Source organism: Acanthamoeba castellanii, assembly GCF_000313135.1.
Source record: "Acanthamoeba castellanii str. Neff unplaced genomic scaffold scf7180000084603, whole genome shotgun sequence".
Lineage (NCBI taxonomy): Eukaryota > Discosea > Longamoebia > Acanthamoebidae > Acanthamoeba > Acanthamoeba castellanii.
The window spans coordinates 809,890-828,475 of NW_004457654.1; the positions used below are offsets into that span (position 1 = coordinate 809,890).

General features: G+C 61.5%; 6 protein-coding genes across 6 annotated transcripts in view; 2 read left to right on the top strand and 4 right to left on the bottom strand.

Annotated features, from left to right (window-relative positions):
• Nucleotides 1–1,214, bottom strand: part of ACA1_070950 (Armadillo/betacatenin-like repeat domain containing protein) — a gene marked incomplete at both ends in the record, with an annotated part of 2,672 nt that extends 1,458 nt beyond the window's left edge. Inside the window, 3 exons of the mRNA XM_004352950.1 lie at nt 88–423; nt 584–727; nt 864–1,214. Of these exons, the coding sequence (XP_004353002.1) occupies nt 88–423; nt 584–727; nt 864–1,214 (831 nt within the window). The remainder of the gene's footprint in view (nt 1–87; nt 424–583; nt 728–863) is intronic.
• Nucleotides 1,215–1,511: 297 nt separating this feature from the next.
• ACA1_070960 (calciumtranslocating P-type ATPase, PMCA-type, putative) lies at nt 1,512–6,721 on the top strand (the record flags this gene model as incomplete). Its single annotated transcript, XM_004352951.1, has 19 exons — nt 1,512–1,991; nt 2,075–2,131; nt 2,218–2,310; nt 2,371–2,493; nt 2,655–2,792; nt 2,883–3,012; nt 3,111–3,241; nt 3,377–3,493; nt 3,772–3,879; nt 3,999–4,229; nt 4,355–4,470; nt 4,587–4,720; nt 4,913–5,018; nt 5,104–5,190; nt 5,335–5,455; nt 5,616–6,048; nt 6,187–6,295; nt 6,396–6,508; nt 6,642–6,721. 19 exons carry the CDS (start codon nt 1,512–1,514, stop codon nt 6,719–6,721), a joined length of 2,907 nt encoding a protein of 968 aa, XP_004353003.1.
• Nucleotides 6,722–6,991: 270 nt separating this feature from the next.
• On the bottom strand, nt 6,992–10,889 carry ACA1_070970 (BTB/POZ domain containing protein; the record flags this gene model as incomplete). The annotated part of the gene is made up of 15 exons (XM_004352952.1): nt 6,992–7,171; nt 7,200–7,454; nt 7,568–7,636; nt 7,721–7,819; nt 7,929–8,028; nt 8,147–8,359; nt 8,490–8,550; nt 8,666–8,772; nt 8,902–9,033; nt 9,286–9,377; nt 9,509–9,575; nt 10,011–10,148; nt 10,398–10,485; nt 10,590–10,704; nt 10,800–10,889. The coding sequence occupies 15 exons, from the start codon at nt 10,887–10,889 to the stop codon at nt 6,992–6,994; spliced, it is 1,806 nt and encodes a 601-aa protein (XP_004353004.1).
• A 140-nt stretch (nt 10,890–11,029) lies between these two features.
• Nucleotides 11,030–12,381, bottom strand: ACA1_070980 (uncharacterized protein; the record flags this gene model as incomplete). Its single annotated transcript, XM_004352953.1, has 6 exons — nt 11,030–11,050; nt 11,167–11,344; nt 11,459–11,528; nt 11,654–11,696; nt 11,759–11,843; nt 11,945–12,381. The coding sequence occupies 6 exons, from the start codon at nt 12,379–12,381 to the stop codon at nt 11,030–11,032; spliced, it is 834 nt and encodes a 277-aa protein (XP_004353005.1).
• A 350-nt stretch (nt 12,382–12,731) lies between these two features.
• ACA1_070990 (uncharacterized protein) lies at nt 12,732–14,127 on the top strand (the record flags this gene model as incomplete). The annotated part of the gene is made up of 5 exons (XM_004352954.1): nt 12,732–12,962; nt 13,065–13,367; nt 13,476–13,582; nt 13,777–13,894; nt 14,035–14,127. The coding sequence occupies 5 exons, from the start codon at nt 12,732–12,734 to the stop codon at nt 14,125–14,127; spliced, it is 852 nt and encodes a 283-aa protein (XP_004353006.1).
• A 160-nt stretch (nt 14,128–14,287) lies between these two features.
• On the bottom strand, nt 14,288–17,338 carry ACA1_071000 (uncharacterized protein; the record flags this gene model as incomplete). The annotated part of the gene is made up of 8 exons (XM_004352955.1): nt 14,288–14,555; nt 14,647–14,785; nt 14,931–15,024; nt 15,148–15,215; nt 15,321–15,915; nt 16,026–16,104; nt 16,222–16,300; nt 16,411–17,338. 8 exons carry the CDS (start codon nt 17,336–17,338, stop codon nt 14,288–14,290), a joined length of 2,250 nt encoding a protein of 749 aa, XP_004353007.1.
• Between the last annotated feature and the right edge of the window lie 1,248 nt (nt 17,339–18,586).

The window sequence follows — 18,586 nt, forward strand, 5'->3', positions numbered from 1 at the left end:
TGGGTGGCACGAAGTGCACGTCATCGCATCGCGGACAGTGCGCCATGAGCGGTGGCTTGGGGTGGCTTGGGGTGGGTGGGCACGTACCGGGTGGGTGAGTGCGTGGAGAAGGGGTTCGAGGATGCCGGCGTCGAAGGCTTCGTGGAGGCGCGGGTGCTGCCCTCGGACCAGATTGCACAGGGCAAAGGCCGCCGTTTGCACGACTGCGGGGTGCTGCACGCCCATGGTCAGCGCGTTGCCCACAGCGGCAGCGGCGGGCACGAACACTGATTCGGGGGCGTGGACGTGGGCGTGGGTGCACACCTTGGAGTGGAGGAGGTGGATCATGGGCGGCAGGGCGCCCTGGGCTCGCAGCATGTCCCGGCACTCCACGCTGTCGCCCGCCATGTTGGCAATGGCCCATGCCGCCTGCTCTTGCATCGCCTGACTCCCCGCACACCGCCCCAGCCACCACCGCCCACCGCCATAGCCGATGTTTGTAGGTAAGCCGATCATCAATCAGGCTGAAGGCAACGTGCGCATGTCGGGGGTGTCAGACGCGTGCGAGGCAACGTGCGCACGCGCGGACGGGAGAATCGCATACGGGATCACCGCTCGTGAGGAAGTTGATGAGGAAGGGCGCGGCCTTGAGGGTCTCCAGCGTCTGCTCGTGCGAGCCCGTGGCCACGTTGGTGAGGCACCACGCAGCCGACAGCTGGTTGGGAGCTGACGGCTCGGTCAGGAACCTCTGCCGCCCGCCCACGTGCACACGACACACACCAGCCACCACCAGCCACCACGCCAAGTCAATTGCTGGCAGGAGAGAGAGAGAGAGAGAGCGGCTTGGGCATCTCAAGGAGGGGCCGCACGATGAGGAGGGGCACCGCCCCCAGCTGGAACAGGAGGTCGAGCGGAGGGTCGGGAGAGCTGAGCAGGCGCCGCATCTGCTGGAGGGCGGCATCGCGCAGGGCGGGCTGCGGGGCCTGCAGCTGTGCCACGACCTGGGCCAGCTGACCCTCCGTCCAGGCGGCCCCTTCTGCCGCTTGACCTCCTCCTTCGTGCTTGAAGCGCTTGGCCGAGATGGCTTTGTCGCGGCTGGCCTTGCGGATCTGCACCGACTGCTCTCGCCGCCTAGAGGTCGCCTCCTCTTTGTCTACGCCCACGAGCTTCTTGAACGCTTTCTTGCGGTCGGCGTGCACTCCCTCCGGGTGACCAGCATCTTCCCCCGCCTCCATCGCGGTGTGTTCTGCTTTTCTTTTCTTTTCTTTTCCATCTTATTTTTCGGTGGTTCGTTTCTTGACACTTTTTTCTGCATCATTTCTTTCTGGTGGTTTCTGGAATGTGAGGCAGCCCGAGTTGGCCCGTGGGCGGCGGGAGGGGATTGGCTGGTCGGGTTTTTCACACCATATTTTGGGGTTGCTCTTTTGGGCCTCTCTTCCTTTTCACCTCGCGAGGAGACCACCAGACACTTGCCTCATCCATCCATTTGCACCCGAACCTGTCTCCATAATCGACGGAGCGGACAAATCATAATGGCGGACTTTGCCTTCACGGCAGATGAGCTGAGCCAGCTGTTCGACGATAGGCACTTCGCCGAGCTGAAGGCGAAGGGCGGCCTGCAGGCCATCGCCAAGGGCCTGAAGACGAATCTTGAGACCGGCCTCAATGAAGAGCAGCTGAGCGAGGAGGGGAGAGCCGGGCGCGTGCGCGTGTTCGGAGCCAACAAGACTGATCCGCCCCCGCCCAAGACATTGTTTGAATTGATGCTGGAAGCGCTCGAAGATGCCACCCTGAAGATTCTCATCGTTGCCGCGCTGGTGTCCCTTGCGCTGGGCTTCTACGAGAACCCCTCGAGCGGCTGGATCGAAGGAACGGCAATCCTCGTCGCCGTTGTGATCGTCGTGCTTGTGACCTCCCTCAACGACTACTCCAAGGAGCAGCAGTTCAGGCGTCTCTCCCAAGTGGCAGACGACAAGCTCATCAAGGTCATGCGCTGCGGCCAGCAGCAGCAGGTACTCCCCCTAATTGAGTCTCTCTCTCTATAGAGAGAGATCTCCAGAGTTCATTCAGGCTCCTGACCTGTTGGCGGCAACAGGTGTCTGTGTACGATCTCATCGTGGGCGACGTGGTCGAATTGGGCACCGGCGACGAGGTACGTGCCACGTGCCACATCGAGTCCTGGTCGACGACGCCGGTCTCGAGAGATCTTACTTTTTTTTTGGTTTATTTTTGCGCTAGATTCCTGCCGATGGGTTGGTCTTTGCCTCGCACAACATGAAGGTGGATGAGAGCTCCATGACCGGAGAATCAGATGCCATTAAGAAGAACGATGTACGTCCGTGCCTCCTACTTGCCACAACACAAGCGTCGTCTTACCGGGGCCTTTCGCAGAACGAGCCTTTCCTGATCTCTGGCACGCCTGTCACCGAGGGTGTGGGCCGCATGCTCGTGGTTGCCGTCGGCGCGCACTCGCAGAAGGGCAAGATCAAGGCCCTGCTGCAGAAGGAGCAGGAGGTGCCATGCCCCCCCCCCACCATAGCCGCTTACCGCTGCCTTTTTTGAGGCCTCCCCCTTTTCAGTGAAACGAAAAGTGCTGACGCGTTGTGACCTTCTTTTGGCTCTGATTTGGATGACGACGACGACGACGACGACGACGACGGTGCTGCTGCTGCCAGGACACTCCTTTGCAAGAGAAGCTCGAGATTGTGGCCGCTGCCATCGGAAACCTCGGTCTCGTCGTAGCCATCCTCACGCTCACCGTGCTCGTTGGTCAGTTTGGTTGGAGGCTCTACTCCTCAGGCCAGGGCTTCGAGGTAATGCTCCATCCTCCTCACCACCACCCACATTGCTTTGCGCTCATCTCACGCACCACATGATGGTTGGGTTCAATGTGGTACCCACAGCTGCACATGCTCGAAGAGCTCATTGGCTTCGTGATCACCGCCATCACCATCGTCGTCGTTGCCGTGCCTGAAGGCTTGCCTCTTGCCGTCACCATCTCGCTGGCCTACTCCATGATGAAGATGCTCAAGGGTACGATTTCCCTGCGCGAGTCTGCACACGCGGTTGTTTTTAAAGGGTTCAACTGTCCCCCCCCCTTCTCTTTTTCCTCATACATCGCACGGCAACAGACAACAATTTGGTGCGTCACCTGGACGCTTGCGAGACCATGGGCGGAGCCACCAACATCTGCTCCGACAAGACCGGCACCCTCACCGAAAACCGCATGACCGTGACTCACGTTTGGCTCGGCCGCAAGATGGTACCCGCCGCGCTGCCTCGCCCCCACGCCAAATCAATTCGGTTGGTCTTCATTTACCAACCCCCCCCCTCCCTCCTGTGGCGCGTGTGCATTGCTGTCCTCTGTCATGATCATCTCTATACTATCATATGATAGTATGGCAACAGCCTGCCCACCCAGAAGGACCTCGCCGCCGAGGTGCACACGGCGCTCGTGGAGGGCATCTCCATCAACTCGACCGCCTACATCACCAAGAGCAAGGACAAGAACACGGTACGTAACGTACTACAGCGCTCCCCCCCCTTGCGCCGCCCAGCTCCCACTCTCTCCCGCGAGGCATATCCCACTGCTTCCGATCGACTCTCACCCGTCCTCCTGCTCCTGCTCCTGCCCCTGCTCCTCCGCTGGGCATATGACCACCCATATATATATATATCTATCTATATCGCATTATCACCCTGATCGCGGCACGTCAGACCGAGTTTATCGGAAGCAAGACGGAGTGCGCGCTGCTCGGTTTCGTCGAGAAGCTGTCGGGCAACTACGACCAGGTTCGCCAGACGCTCAAGATCAGCCAGCTCTACCCGTTCTCTTCGGAGCGCAAGCGCATGTCCATTCTCCTCGAGGCCGAGGGCAACGTCCACCGCCTCTACACCAAGGTGCGCACACTCGCACTTGTCCTCCCCATCATTGCCTCCCAAACCACACGGCGGTGTCCGCTGACCCCCTCCTCCTCGAATGATGGCTGTGTTCTGCTGCTGCTGCTGTACCTACGTAGGGCGCGTCGGAGATCGTGCTCCAGTACTGCGACAAGATCGTGAGCCCCGAGGGCAAGGTCACGCCCCTGAGCGACGAGGAGAAGGAGGAGATCCGCGTGGACGTGATCGAGAATTTTGCCGCCCAGGGCCTCCGCACCATCTGCCTGGCCTATGGCGACGTTCCGCCCCAGGACAACTCGGAGGAGCCCCCGGAGCAGGGCCTCACCTGCATCGGCATCGTCGGCATCAAGGTCATCCCCCCCCTCCCTCCTCTAAATCCTCTCCCTTGACCACGCTGCACTGCCGCGGGAATCGACACTCACCGTGTTGCGTTCGCGTTGTCGTGCGTGTGCGGTGTGTGTGTTGTATTTGACAGGACCCCGTGCGCAAGGAAGTGCCCGCCGCCGTGGCCGAGTGCAAGAAGGCCGGCATCACCGTCCGCATGGTCACCGGAGACAACATCCTCACCGCCAAGAAGATCGCCGAGGAATGGTACCACGGCACACAAAACCATGACCCTTTCGCTGCACGCTGGGTTGGTTGGGTACGGCTGCTCTGACTCACTATCTACGCACGCGCGCGCGTGGTGGTGGTGGTGGCGTTTGCAGTGGTATCTTCTACGGCGAGGGCATCGCCATGGAGGGCCGCGAGTTCCGTCAGCTCAGCGAGGAAGAGATGGGCAACGTGGTCCCCAAACTGCAGGTCCTCGCTCGCTCCTCCCCCAGCGACAAGTACATCCTCGGTGCGTTGCTACCCTCCCCCCTCCCCCGGGCTGCCTCTCGCCCGCCCGCCCGCCCTCCCGCCCTTCTCCAGGAGGACAGTGGTGTGCTCAAAGACCACATGTGTCGCATGTGATCGACCACCCTTAATGACGATCATCATCATCATCATCATCATCACCATCATCATCACCACCATCGACATCGGTGTGCAGTTTCCTACCTGCGCAAGCTGGGCGAAGTGGTCGCCGTGACCGGCGATGGTACCAACGACGCACCCGCCCTCAAGGAGTCCGACGTCGGTTTCTCCATGGGCATCTCGTACGATCCCCCCCACCACCGCCAGCCACCACGGCACGGCACGGCATGGCATCCTCACACATCCGCGCCCGTGTAATTGATGCAGCGGCACCGATGTGGCCAAGGAGGCCTCGGACATCGTGCTCTTGGACGACAACTTCACCTCGATCGTGGCCGCCGTCATGTGGGGCAGGTACCACCACCAGCTCCCCCCCCCACCCCCACCGCCTTCTTGTTCGTCCGATCTGGGCTATGCCGTGCATGGCATACACGTGCATGGAGGGAGGGGGGAGGGACGAGCGCTGACGTGCAAACCAACCACCACGTGGTGGGTCAGGAATGTGTACGATTCCATCCGCAAGTTCCTGCAGTTCCAGCTGACCGTCAACCTGGTCGCCCTCCTCATCGCGTTCGTGTCGGCCGTCACCACCGGCGAGTCCGTCCTCACCCCCGTCCAGGTTCGCCCCCCTCCAGAAATGCAACTTGTTATTGGGGGGGGGGTAACATTAACGGGCGGACAAACAACTCACACAACCAACCGTGTGTGTTGTCGTGATGTGTCGTGGCTGGTGGTGGCTGGTGGCGTGTCGTGGTGGTGGTGGCTGGTGGCTGGTGCAGCTGCTGTGGGTGAACCTGATCATGGACACCATGGGCGCGCTGGCCCTGGCCACCGAGCAACCGACGAAGGACCTGCTGCACAGGAAGCCCTACGGTCGTCACGACTTTTTGATCACGAAGCAGATGTGGTGCAACATCATCGGGCAGGGCATCTTCCAGGCCATCGTGCTCTTCTTCGTCCTCTACCGCGGTGAGAGCTTCTTTGGCGTGGTCTCCCACTCGCTCGAGCACACCACCATCGTCTTCAACACCTTCGTGCTCTGCCAGGTGGTCAACGAGATCAACTCGCGCAAGATCGACCACCAGCTCAACGTCTTCTCGGGCATCCTCAGCAACCACGTGTTCCTCGGCATTCTCGTCTTCACCCTCCTCTTCCAGTACGTCATCGTCGAGTTCGGCGGCTCCTTCACCGCCACCACCCACCTCACCTCCGGTACCACACGCCTCCCCCCCTACCCCACACTACCCCTCCCCAACAAATCGATAGGTCAGATGGGCGCGTGTGTGTGCTGACGAATGCCATGCGCGCGTGGTGGCCTTTTCCTCCTTGGGGGTGGGGTGGGGTGTGCAGACCAATGGATGAAGTGTGCTGGCGTCGCGCTCCTGGGCTTCCCCGTGGGCGTGGTCATCCGCCTGCTGTCCCGGCCCTTCGTGCAGACCGACCCCGTCACCAAGCAAACGTACGCTTTTTTTGCCCCCCCCCTCCCCTTCTTTAAACCGGACGTCGGCCCACCCCCCCTCCTCCTCTCTCGATCGCCAACCCGCCATCGATGTGTGTAGGGTGGAGGTGGACCCCGCCATCGTCAAGATGATGTGGCAAAAGGTCAAGCGCGCGTCCGTCCACATGGAGATCACCGAGGACGTCGAGAAGAGGCGGGCCAACAAGTTCAAGGGTATGCTGCACACCCGCTCACAACCACAATCGTCCATTGTGGTTTTGGTGGTGGCTGGTGGCTGGTGGCTGGTGGTTCTTTGGGAAATGTGAAATGCGTGCGCGCGTGTGCTGATTGTGTGCGCGCTTTCCAGACGTGGTGCAGCGCAAGATCCAGCTCAACCGCATGCTCAAGGAGGCCAAGGGCAAGGGCGACCTCAAGAAGCACCAGTAAATAACAGCCCCGTGCCAGCACTCGGTTGCCAGGAGGCGCAGAGAGGAGGGACAACAGCGGGGAGGATGGGGGGAGGACGCGCGCGAAACGACGTGCCAAGGCCACGCGGCATGGCCAGCAGTGTAGGTAGTAGTAGTGGTGGTGGTAGTGGTAGGTTCAGCCAGCTTCAACAACAAAGAGCAAGGCGTGGAAAACGGGGGTTGTACGCCCCACCCACCCACCTTCTGTTCCCCTTCTTCCCCTCTGAATGAAAAAAGGCGCCCGAAGTTCTCAGGCCCTCTGCTGCTGGAGGTGGGCGATGGTGCGTTCGAGGGCAAGGCGCAGGTCTGGGGAGAGGGGTCCGCCAGCCTCGGCGAGCAAGTGGTTGTCCGCGAGGCCGGGCGCGTAGTGCAAGTGGTTAGCGGCCAACAGATCTGGTGGGGTCCAGCAGTCCGTCAGTCGCCCGAGTCTCTGCAAGCGGCGTTGGGGGGGGGTGCACGGTACCGAGGCAAATGGCGGCGAGCTTGCGGGCGGAGTGGAGGTCGGCCAGCCGCAGGAAGATCAGAAGGGCGGCCAGGGAGGGACTGCCCGCGGAAGTCTCATCCGGCGAGGTCGCTACCAAGTCGTCGGTGGCGGCCTCCTTGCCCCGACCCGCCTCCTCGCCACCGCCGGTTTCAACCTCCAGCGGAGCGCCGCTGAGGAGCTGGCTCACGAGCTCGTGCTCGCATTGGTCCTTGAGGTCCTCCATCCCGTACTGGGACGCGACCCAACACACATCCGTTTGGGTGAACACCACGCTAGAGAGAGACAAGACATCACAGACCGGAGAAAGAATCCATGTGGTGGTGGTGGTGGTGGTAGTAGTACCTGGTGGGCCACCACAAACACGTCTTGCGCCACGTGCGCGGTTATATCGGCCGTGCCGGTGTAGATGAACTGCGCACACCGCCCCCCCCCAATACATGAGCCGCCAGACATTGTTGTTGAGAACGACTGGCACGGCACGGTACGCTTGTGTACCTGGAGGAGGGCGTAGAAGCCGGCATAGGGCAAATCCCTGATGGGAATTACTTCCGCGCCGCTCTCGGCCATTCCCGACTCAAGCATGGCCCGCAAAACCTGCCCCGCCCGAGAGAGAAGTGTGTGTGTGTTGAGAGAGAGAGAGAGAGAGAGCGCACGAGAGAGCCAGGTGTGTGTGTGTGTGTGTGGGGGGGGAGGGACCACGTACGGGGCAGCGGGCGGCGAGGATGCACCTGTGGGCGCGGATTACCTTGTCCTCCTCCAGCACAAAGGACACGTCCTTGTAGGTCTCCTGCTCCAGCAGCCCTCTTCACGATCGGCCGTCGCCAGTGCACCCCCCCCCCAATCAATGATGATGAGTACCGCACGTGTGTGTGTCTGTGTGTGTGGCGGGGGGTGGTGGAACGGGGCGCGGGCGAGTGGTACCGCAGGTCGGCGGAAAGGGCAGAAAGGGGCGAGGGCGGGGCTCGGCGCGAGAGGGTGGGGAGGAAGAAGGGGGAGAGATCGAGGGCGCACAGGGCATTCTCTTCGGAGCTCACACCCTCCGTTCCACCGAAGATCATCGCCTCCCACCCGTTGGCCGCCCCGCCCTGCATCAGCTCGCACGGCCCCAGACCCACCCCGAGAACCCGCACCCACCTACCTCCCCACCACCAGCCACCAGCCACCACCAGCCACCCGTCATTCATGTATATGCTCGCCGGCGTCTGCGTGGGCTGCAACCATGATGCGACTACTACCACAAATATGGGAGTAGAAAGGCGAGTACCGTCTGAGGCGCATGTCCAGGATGTGCACTTTGTACTCCCGATCGTCGTAGTCTTTGTCGTCTGTCGATATGTGGCAACATGGCGGTGATGGCGACGATGGCAATGATGATGAGAAAATGCGAGGGAGGCGCTCGTAGGCGGCGGCAGCGAAGGAGAAGGAGTGGGATGGGGGCACCTTCGCTCGTGCTCTCGGAATAGAGGGCGCGCACGCGCTCGTTGAAGCCGCCGAGCACCACCGAATAGGAGCCCACGCTGATCAGTGGACGGCGGGCCGAGAAGATCCTGCCACGACACAGGACACACAGGACACACACGACACACATCATTATGCGAGAGAGAGAGAGAGAGAGGAGGGAGAGAGGTGTTCGTGTCGCGTCGCATGAGCGGAGGGGACAAGGCTAATTGGCGAACCGGAAGTCGCGAGGGGCGAGCTGTGCGAGGGATTCGGGTCCGAGGCCGGTGAGCTGCACCCGTTGCCATGCGAGGGGCCGCCCGACCAGGCGCAGCAGGTGCACGTCCCCGAACACGTGCGTGCTGTCGTACCTGCGTTGTTGCGCACAAGGTGGATAATCGGTCAGAAGGGGAGAGAGCGCGCCAAGGACGGCCGCGTTTGTCTCACACTGCCGGTGTGTGTGTGTGCGCGCGCGCGCCGTGTGGAGGGAGAGGGTTCTCACCCGCCAAACACGAGCATTGAATCGCCCAGCAGCCTGGCATACGCACGGGGAAAAGTGAAGGCTCAATCTGCGCACACGGTGCGTCCCAGCAGGAGGGGTGGGTAACGAGGTGCGCGCGTACCTGGCGGAGTGCTGGGATCGGCCGGAGGGTTTGTCGCCGACGCACTTGCAGGTGGTCCACTTCATCTCGTCCCAGTCGAGCATCACCACGTCCTGCGGAGACAGCGCCCTCCTCCTGGATCAGCCCACTAGTGCTCTGGGACCATGCAGGCACGACCGCGCACACACTCGCCTCGGGAACAATGGGATGATGATGATGACGACGATGGTGCGGGAGATCAGACCTGGTAGTAGCGGTAGGGGCCTCCGACGCAGCAGGCACCACCAAAGATGATCATCTTCCAGCTCGCCCTGGCGATGCATCAGATTCAGATGCGAGGGTCACCCCCCGAAAGAAAAAAGAAAGGAAAGGAAAGAACGAAAGCGATTGTGGGGCTCTTGTCGAGCGGGGCTGGTACTGCGAGGCGTCACCATCATCGGCGGGCAGGGGGGCCGCCAGCGCCGAATGGTACGCGCGGTATTGCGGTGCTGTCCCCTGTTACTCGCCGCCCGTTACAGCCACCCGAGAAATGAAGGAATGCAGGAATGAAGGAACGCCGTGCGTGAGGAGACACACCTTGGGGCTGAGTGAGCGCCAGACAAGGGAGTGAACGTCGAGAGCCCACAAGTCGTTCCTGCAGCAAAAGTAGATTGGATGGACGGACGGACGGATGGATGGATGGATGGATTGCCCTATCAGAACGGCAGGAGCTGGTCGGGTGTTGTAGAAATGGGGACCAATCGTACATGTTGCATTCGTGGTCGAATCCGCCGAAGATCACGAGGTCGCTGCTGCCCATCAGACACGCCGAGTGGCCCCACCGGTGCGTGGGCGCGTCGCCCCCCGCGACTGCTTCATGGTCCGCCGTGTGGGAGCTCCACACGCTGCGCGCACGCACACACGCACGCACGCGCACGCACACACGACACGCACACACGACACACACACACACACACACACGGCAAGCACACACGACACACACACACACACACGGCAAGCACACACGACACACACGTCACACGACACACACACGGCAAGCACGCACGCACGATTTCATGTCAGGCCCCGTGTAGAAACTTGACATTGCCGACCACCGCCACCATGGTTGGGGTGCGGGGCGGCGTGCACCGCACCGGGTATCGAGGTCGAAGATCTGCACGTCGAGAGCGCCCGGTCGATAGGGCACCTTCCCGCCCAGCATGAACAGGCGCCTCCCCACGACTGGCAACGCATAGGCGCGCACCAAAATGTTGTGGTGAGGTGGATAATAATTTTGGGAGGGGTCAGCTGGGAGAGGTGGGCGTCCGGGGAGAGGGGGGGGGTACGTGTGAGGGTGTGCCCGTGGCGGCGGGCGGGGAGGTGGTCCTGGGCCGGTTCCACGCATCGCCACTGCACCGGCGCCCGCCTGGTGGCCGCCTCATTGAGAAGTCCCTCTTCCGCCTTTTTTTGGCCATTACACCGCCCCACACGCGCGCAGCTTTCAATGAGTCCATTTATTTACTGTGGTGAGTGGCCTGTTGGGGGACCGTGCGTACGTAGGGAAAGGGCGCTGCATCGTCCGAGGGCATGTTGGTCCTGCGCCGTTTGCTACTACTGCCAGCGAGACGCTGGTCCTCCTTCTCCATCTTCTTCTGCAACTTTTTTATTTTCTTTATTTGTCTTCTCGCGTTTCCGCCGATCGGGCGAAGAAAAGGCGCGGAAAAGGCCAGAAGGAGACGTCGCAGGTTTCTATGAAGAAAGTCCACACGGTCGCGGGTGAGGCTCTTCAGATGAAACGAGGGCCTCTGTGGCAGAGCGAATGAAAGGGAGGGAGGGAGGGAGGGAGAGTAATGAGATAGGGCGGCTTCAAAGCTGCTGGTGGGAATGAAGCAGCTGGTCTGGGGATGGGGCCACAGCATACCTCGGTCCGCGCTGGTGCGGGTTGAAGGGGTCGGGTCCGCCAAAGGGGCCGCCAAACGGTCCGCCGCCGCCACGCGGACCACGTCCACGGCCCGCCGGGGGACCTCCAAAGGGATCACCCCCGGGGCCGAACGGAGAGAAGGGGTCGCCGCCCGGATAGCCCGGCATCCCCGGCGGGTTCCTGGATCAGCGAAGAACCACCACCACCACACACAACACACGTCAGCGATGCCTATCCCCCCACGACCGACGGGCGACCCATGACCCGCACATGGCCACCAGTTCGTGTGGGTACCGATCTCTTTCCCAATCGGGGACGCGCATGTGGTCAGGGTCGGGCTCTCCGAAGATCGGCGGGGCTCCACCTGTACGCACACGCACGTATCGCCTCCTTCAGTTTCCACGCGCACTCGAATAACACGACACACACACACCACACACACACAACAAGCGCGGCAAGATTCTGTACCACCGTACAAGGGGGGCCAACCGGGAGGACCACCAGGTCGCGGCACCCGCAACGGATCATCGTACTGTACGCCCAAGATGAACGCAAGATTAGCTACGATGCTCACGACGCTCACGACACACGTACGTCAGGGCCGGGGAAGCCGCCTCGGCCATAAGCCGGCCGCTCCTGGAGGTCGTCCTTGCTCTTCTTGACGGCACTCGCCACGCCCCTGAGATTCGACGCAACGCATCGCACACGGCATCACGGTAGAGTCAGCGCGACCGGTGCGTCACGAGGGGCGAACACAGGCACGGTGAGGTGGCAACGTACTTGACGCCGAGCAGCTCTGACTCGAGCGAGCAGGCCTTGAGCAGCTGCCACTTGGTGGCGTTGTCTATGCCCTCCATCTTGAAGATTGTGGTCCGCGCCTTCTTCTTTTCCTCTGCCTTCTCCTTGAAGAACTTGAGCTCTTCCGAAGCTGCCGCCACCTCGTCAAAGACTCGGGTGAGCACGAGCGAGCGCTCATCGCTCACGATGCCGCCCCAGGCCTGACCGATCTTGTTCCTGATCTCCCCCACGACGCTCTCTATGAGCTTTATGTAGTTGTCCACGAGGAGGTCGGTGGCGAGGTGGTTCATCTCCTTGTTGACCAAGCGCAGGTTCTTGAGCAGCCTGAGGGTGGACCGCGGGTCGCCGCGCCCCGCTGCGTGGCGCAGCACCTCCAGGGTGAGCTCGTAGGGCATACCCACCAACAGCGCCCCCTGCATCTGGCTCTCACCTTCCCCCTGACGCGAGCGCTTGGCATCCCTCTGCCCTTGCACTTCTACTTCATCTCTTTCCATCTTATTGAATGTGCGCTACGATGTGTGCTCGTGTTGTGCTACTCGCGTTTGTTGGGACTTGCTGACCGGGAGCCACACTACAGCAGCGTGTTTGGTGGCGCGCCCTAAACGCATCTCTCCCGTCACGCTGCGGGGCCTTTTCCCACACCTTTTCCTCTTGAGAGCTCTCGTCAGTTGTTGGGCGGGTTCCTTCTGTTTTTGTTTTTCTTTTAAAAACAGAAGGACAGCAGGAGCTCCACCAGTGCAGGGAGCGAGTAGTAGTGGGGATCATTCAAATGAGCGGGCGGGGCGAAGGGCATCGGACTGGATGGCGCCCGCGCCTCGGCATTGGGGCGCCCTCCGTGTCCCACGGGGGCGGGGGTGCCTCGCCCGTCGGGGGTTCGTCGCCCGTGCGAGGGGGGCGGACTGGCAGTTCGTCGGGGTGGTGTTGCTGTCTCTCCCGCCTCCCCTTCTGGTCGGCATGCTCGCAGAACCCCGGCACCGCCTTCATCGTCTTCCTCGCCTGGGTACTCATCATCATCTCTCATCTTGGGTGTGGGTGGTGGGGGACAAGCACTCGTGGCGTGTAGTTGACGCAAAATGTGGGGACATTGTGGTGTGCTGGCAAGGCGGCAATGGTGCTGCTGGCGACCAGTTGGGGCCTGGCCTACCAGGACGACCTGACCTATCCGCGCACGGGCTCTCACGCCCTACGCGACCGGCTCTGGACCCTCATCCTCACCTTCATGAGTGCCGCCTCCCCCCTCCTCCTCCGCCCATTCGACGCGGTGTGGCCGCGGGTCAGGGCAATGCGACTCACCTTCTGCTCCGTCACTCTGCGCGCAACGTCGCCAGGCGGGCTCTCGGTGCCATTCCTCGTGACGGCGGTCCTGGTCTCGGTCTACTACCGCATCACCCGACCCCTCAGCTTCGTGCGCCCTCCGCGACCTCCTTGCCCAGTCCATGCAAAGCTCACAAAAGCTCACACAATTTGGGGTGCTGTGCTGTGCTGTGCTGTGCTTCTGGGTGCGTGCGCGCAGATCATGGCAGGCCTGGTTCTGTCGCTGCTCGCCAATCTGGTGTCCCTGGTGGCCAACGTGGTGGTGCACATCACGGCCAACGAAAAGATGCGCTTCGTCTGCTACCGGTACACCCCACCCCCCTCTCGTGGACCTGTTGCGTGTCGTGCCACATAGAGGTGCCCGTGGCGCTCCAAACATCGGGTTGGATGGATGGATGGATGGATGGCTGGCTGACTGCATCGGATGGCGGCGGCGGCATGTGGTGGCGGTGGCGCAAACAATCAAGTAGCGGGGTGAGCGACTCGACGTGTGCGTACAGCATCGCCGACGAGATCTACTGCGGAACCAAGCTGCAGGAGCTGTGCACGATGTTCCTGTTGGGCTTTGACGGCGTCGTCTGTTGCCTAGGCAGCATGCTCATCATCCTCGTCTGCACGGTGCGCTCCTACCCACCCATGTGTCTTGTGCAATGCACTTTGCTGGACGTGCCCCTGCCCCTCTCTTTTCTAATCTCTCTGGGTTTGGATCACCTGGTGTGTCGCATGTGTGTCGTGTGCGTGCCGTGTGGCGGTTGCAGATCGGGCACGCCTACAAGCAGCGAAAAAAGATGAAGCGGGTCATCCGCGCACAGGAGGCCGACTTTGACTTCGTGCTGCACGTCAATTCCTGAACCCCGCGGCCGCATCAAGCACCCTTCCGTAAAAATCAGCAGCACGTCGTCGTCGGGGGATGATGTACATAGAAGCCCAGGCCTCGGCGTCGATTCTGTTTTGTACACACATTTTATTTCCACCCGGGTGGGTAGGGTGGTAATTACATACACTGCTGTGCTAGGCCATGCCCAGGAGGTTGCCGTGGTTGCCGCCGTCGATGCTGTAGCCCACGACTTCGATCATTTCCTCCCATCGCACCGGTCCGTTGGCCGATACTGACGCCGGCTGCGCCGTGGCGGGAAAGAAGAACGTGGCGGCGCGGGAGAGGGCGGAGGGAGGAGTGGCGGCTTGCCCGGCTTCGTCGTCATCACTGGCCAGCGCGAGGCGGATGCACCAGAACCCGCGGTAGTTGAAGCTCTGCGTCTCACCCGGCCGTAGCACATACCTGGAGGGGTTGATTGGACCATTGGTGGAGGAGAAGGCGAACCAACAGCGTGAGGCGTGGGCCAAGAGTGCGTGCGTGCGTGCGTGCGTACCGGGCGGTGATGTCCTTGGACTCGCGCATTTGAGACGAGAGAGCAATGGGGCGGGTGGCCGAGCAGTTGCGCAGGGTGATGAACCCGGTGTCGTGGGTCAACACGTACGAGTGGGACGCCGGCCAAATGAGGTAGTAGTCTACACGTCGTCACGACGACAGCGCCACCAACACCATGCCCCAGCAGCAGGTACCCGGCAGCTCGAGGAGTCAGTTGCCGCCACAGCTGAACTAAGCAGAAAAGCTCGCAAGCGTCGCGGTGGGGGTGGGGAGGGGCTGTTTTACCTTTGTCGGCGTAGCAAATCCGGCGGTCGAGCTGGGAGAGCTGGCTGCCGATCACGATCTGCGCGGTGTGGTGGTCCTTCAGGCCCAGCAGGCCCTGCACGGATCGATCGCCGCAGCAACACCTCCTCTGGTCAGTCCACAACTGATGCGGGAAGACCACCACCAGCCACCAGCCACCACCACCAGCAGCAGCAGAGGCGCAACAGGCCCAACGAACCTCGAGGAAGCTGAGGCCGCGTCCCAGGATCTTGCCCACCCCGAACGGCCGCTGCCCGTGGCTCTTGCCTGCGCGCGGGCACCAGTGCAGAAGAAGAGGCTGTCGGTCAGCCGCTACGATACCGACTGGCAAGGTAGGAAAACGCGCGAAGGAGGAGGTGGCGTGGTGGGTACCAGTGAGCGCGTTGATGGCGAAGAAGAACTCCCGCGGCTCGCCCTGCGGATCGCCCTGCGTGTAGCGGACGAGGTAGAGCGGCACGTACACCACCCGGTAGCGCGTCTCCGGGTACTCCATGCGCGTCACGCTCGTCTCCACCACTCGCACCACCCGCTCTCGCCTCTTCTCTTCTTCTTCGTGAGGATCGTCTTCTCCATGATCGCCCGCCAGGAGTTCCCTGGCGCACGCCTCCTTCTCGCGCGCGACGATCGCCTCCCGCACGGTGCCCCACACGTCGCGGGGCTCGAGCAGAGAGGCCACGTGCACGGTATCATCGTCGTCGTCGTCGTCATCCTCAACTTTGACCGGCAGACTGCCCCGAATAGCAGAGGAAGGAGGAGGAGGAGCCGCGAGGGGGAGCGAGGCCTCCATGTCCCACGGCTCGATGGCGGAGAGCAGGGCGGCCACCTCCGGCCGCAGGCGGGCGGCGCCGCACACGTTCTGCTCGTGGCTGCCCTCCCTGCGCCGCCCCTCCACCAGCCGCGACTCCTTCCGGCCGTCCGTGCCCGCCACCACCTCCACCTTGGCCGCGTACGTGCACACACTCCGCACCTGCGCAGCCAACGGTGAGAGAGACGAGGAAGATCCACATCAAAGGCCCCATACCAACGTTGATAGGATCCTCAGATGATGATGATGATGATTGGAGGGAAGTGCCGTACGGCGGTGCAGTAGTAGGGGACGTAGGTCATGCTTACGGAGGGCGCCTCGAGCAGCTGGCTGAAGTCTGTCGGCGCGAACCTGGTTCGCCAATCAACCCGCGCCATGCGGCCGGTCAGCGATCGTCAGCATCAGCATCACCATAGGGTCGAACCATCGGATGAGGTGGTGGTGGCTGGTGGTGGCTGGTGGTGGTACCAGAGCGAGAGCCGCCAGTCGTTGAAGATCTTGGCCGCCCGCTCCGTCGTCACGGTGAACGGGATCGCCCGCATCGCCTCTGTCGTGGCCATCACATAAGCGCGTCACAGATGCCCCGTGATAGAGAGCGAGAGAGAGAGAGAGAGAGCGTGCGCGGCCCGAGTGGTGGGCGGTGGAGGCGTCACGTACCCAATTGCTGGGGCGTGAAGCGCTGGGCGAGCTTGCGGCTCAGTGCGACCATCCCGGCGAGGGCCACCTGCTGCCGTTCCCTCTCTTCTTCCCTGGCCCTGGCTTCTTCTTCGTTTTCTTTCTCCTTCACTGCTTCTCTCCTACGGAGCTCCTCTTCACCTCCCCGCTGCTGCTGCTGCTGCTGCTGCTGCTCCCGTTGTGCTCTCGCCTCCTTCATCTCCCCCTGCTCGCGCGTGCCGTGCGCCTCGTTGCTCTCTGCCCCGCTGGCCGCACTGGTGGTGGCGGTGTTGGGGCGCGGTAGGGATCCGCCGTACCGCTGGCGGTGCTCCTTGAGGCGGGCGTGGAGTCGCTCGGCCTCGGCCTGCCGCTGCTTCTCCTCCTCCCATCGCCGGTCGGCCTCCGCCAGCATCTGCCGCTGCCTCTCCGCCCGCTTCCGCCGTTCCTCCGCCTCGGGCGTACCACCACGACCACCGCCAGTAGTGGGGTCCACCTCGCCGCCGCCGCTGCCCTGCGCTTCCGCCACCGTCGCCGCGACCTTCTCTGTCCCTTGCGACGCGTCGGTGGCCGCCACGACCGGCGGGTGCAGATGAGTGACGAAGGCCTGCGGGTCGTCCCACAGGCAGCTCTTCCGCAGCGCGTCTTCCACCTGCCGCACGCCCTCGGCGGCGCTGCCATCGTTTTCATCGCCATTGCCGCCGAGGCTGCTTCCCTCGGGAGGGTGTACAGCAGCGGAGTCGAGCACCACCCAGGGGTCGTCGTTGGGGGTGTGGCGTGGGAGAGGCGGCCCGTGGTGGCGCTGTTGGCGGAGGTCGCGTAGGGCGTCGAGCGCGTCGATGGCGTTGGCGACCACCCAGCCGCTGGCCCGCAACTCGCGTACGATGACGTCGAGCGACGCGTCGGGGAAGAGGTTCCTCACAGTCTTCAGCATCTCCGCCTGCATCCACAAATGGTGTGACATGGTTGATGCAATTCAATAAGTAATCAACCATTTATGAATATTTGGCGTGGCATCTTGCCAAAGAGAGGGGGACTCGGCGAACAAGAGGACCCACAACGAGCAAGGGGGGGGGTGCCTCTAGCTTGCGTTGGCGTCGATCTTTGACGGTGGGGGGCTCCATCACAAGAGAAGAAATAATCAATTCTTGCAGCAGCACGAGATTAACGTTGCCTTTGCTTGTGGTCACTTGGTGCTGCGGGTTACGGCGTGGTAGTACTTCCGCCGAAAGTTGCAACAGCAAAAAGCCTGAGAGAAAATGAAAAAGGAGGAAGGAGTCAAGCCACCACACTGCCAAGAATCACACATCACATAATGAACAACAAATCACTGCTTGGAAATGACATTCCATTGCTATGGTCTCTTTCTCTTCACAGCTCCACCCTGATGGCACTGATTTTCCCACTCATGAACACCATGGTCACCTGCCCTACCTGCACCAAAGAACTGCCTGATCTTGAGCTGCTAAGGAGGGGAAAAAGAAGTAAGTAATTTGTTGGTGCATGTGTATGCAATCCAGAAAATCTGAACTTAGCTTGTTTTGTGTTAGTGCTACTCTGAACTTCCATGGTCATTTGTGACCTCTCATTTCAAATGAGCACAAGTTCTTCAAGAGATGGGCACTCTAGAATGACTTTACAAACCCTGACTGGAAGGTCAGCTCAGGCAATAATTGGAAAAGCAAGTCTGCTGTTGGGGAAGAAGAACTTGGTCAGATGCTGAATTTGGCTGCCCTGAGTTGGCAGTTGTCTCCTTATCCTACCTGCCTGCCCACCCACCCTGCCAGCTGCCAGAGCAGCAGGTTGCTGAGCACCCTGGTGACATCTGTTTTTGTTGTGGGCTGCACCAGCCCCCCTACCATCCAACAACCACATACCCAACTGCCCAGGCTGATTTTGGTGAGCTGTGTGGACAATAAAACCAGTGCACACACATATGCAACAGGTGGTAATTGGGCACCCAATAAATCAAAACCAGCACATATGTGTATGAACTGGTTTTGGTGTCCAAGCCACACAGCCTGCCACACCACAGCTGGTGACACCAACTTCATCACATATGTGTATGTGATGGTTTTGGTATCCAAAATGCCCAGCCTGCGCCCTCTCTGCCCACCTGCCCACCCACTCACCACCCTGCATTCCTGTCCACCCACCTGGCAGCCTGCCCTCATGCCCACCT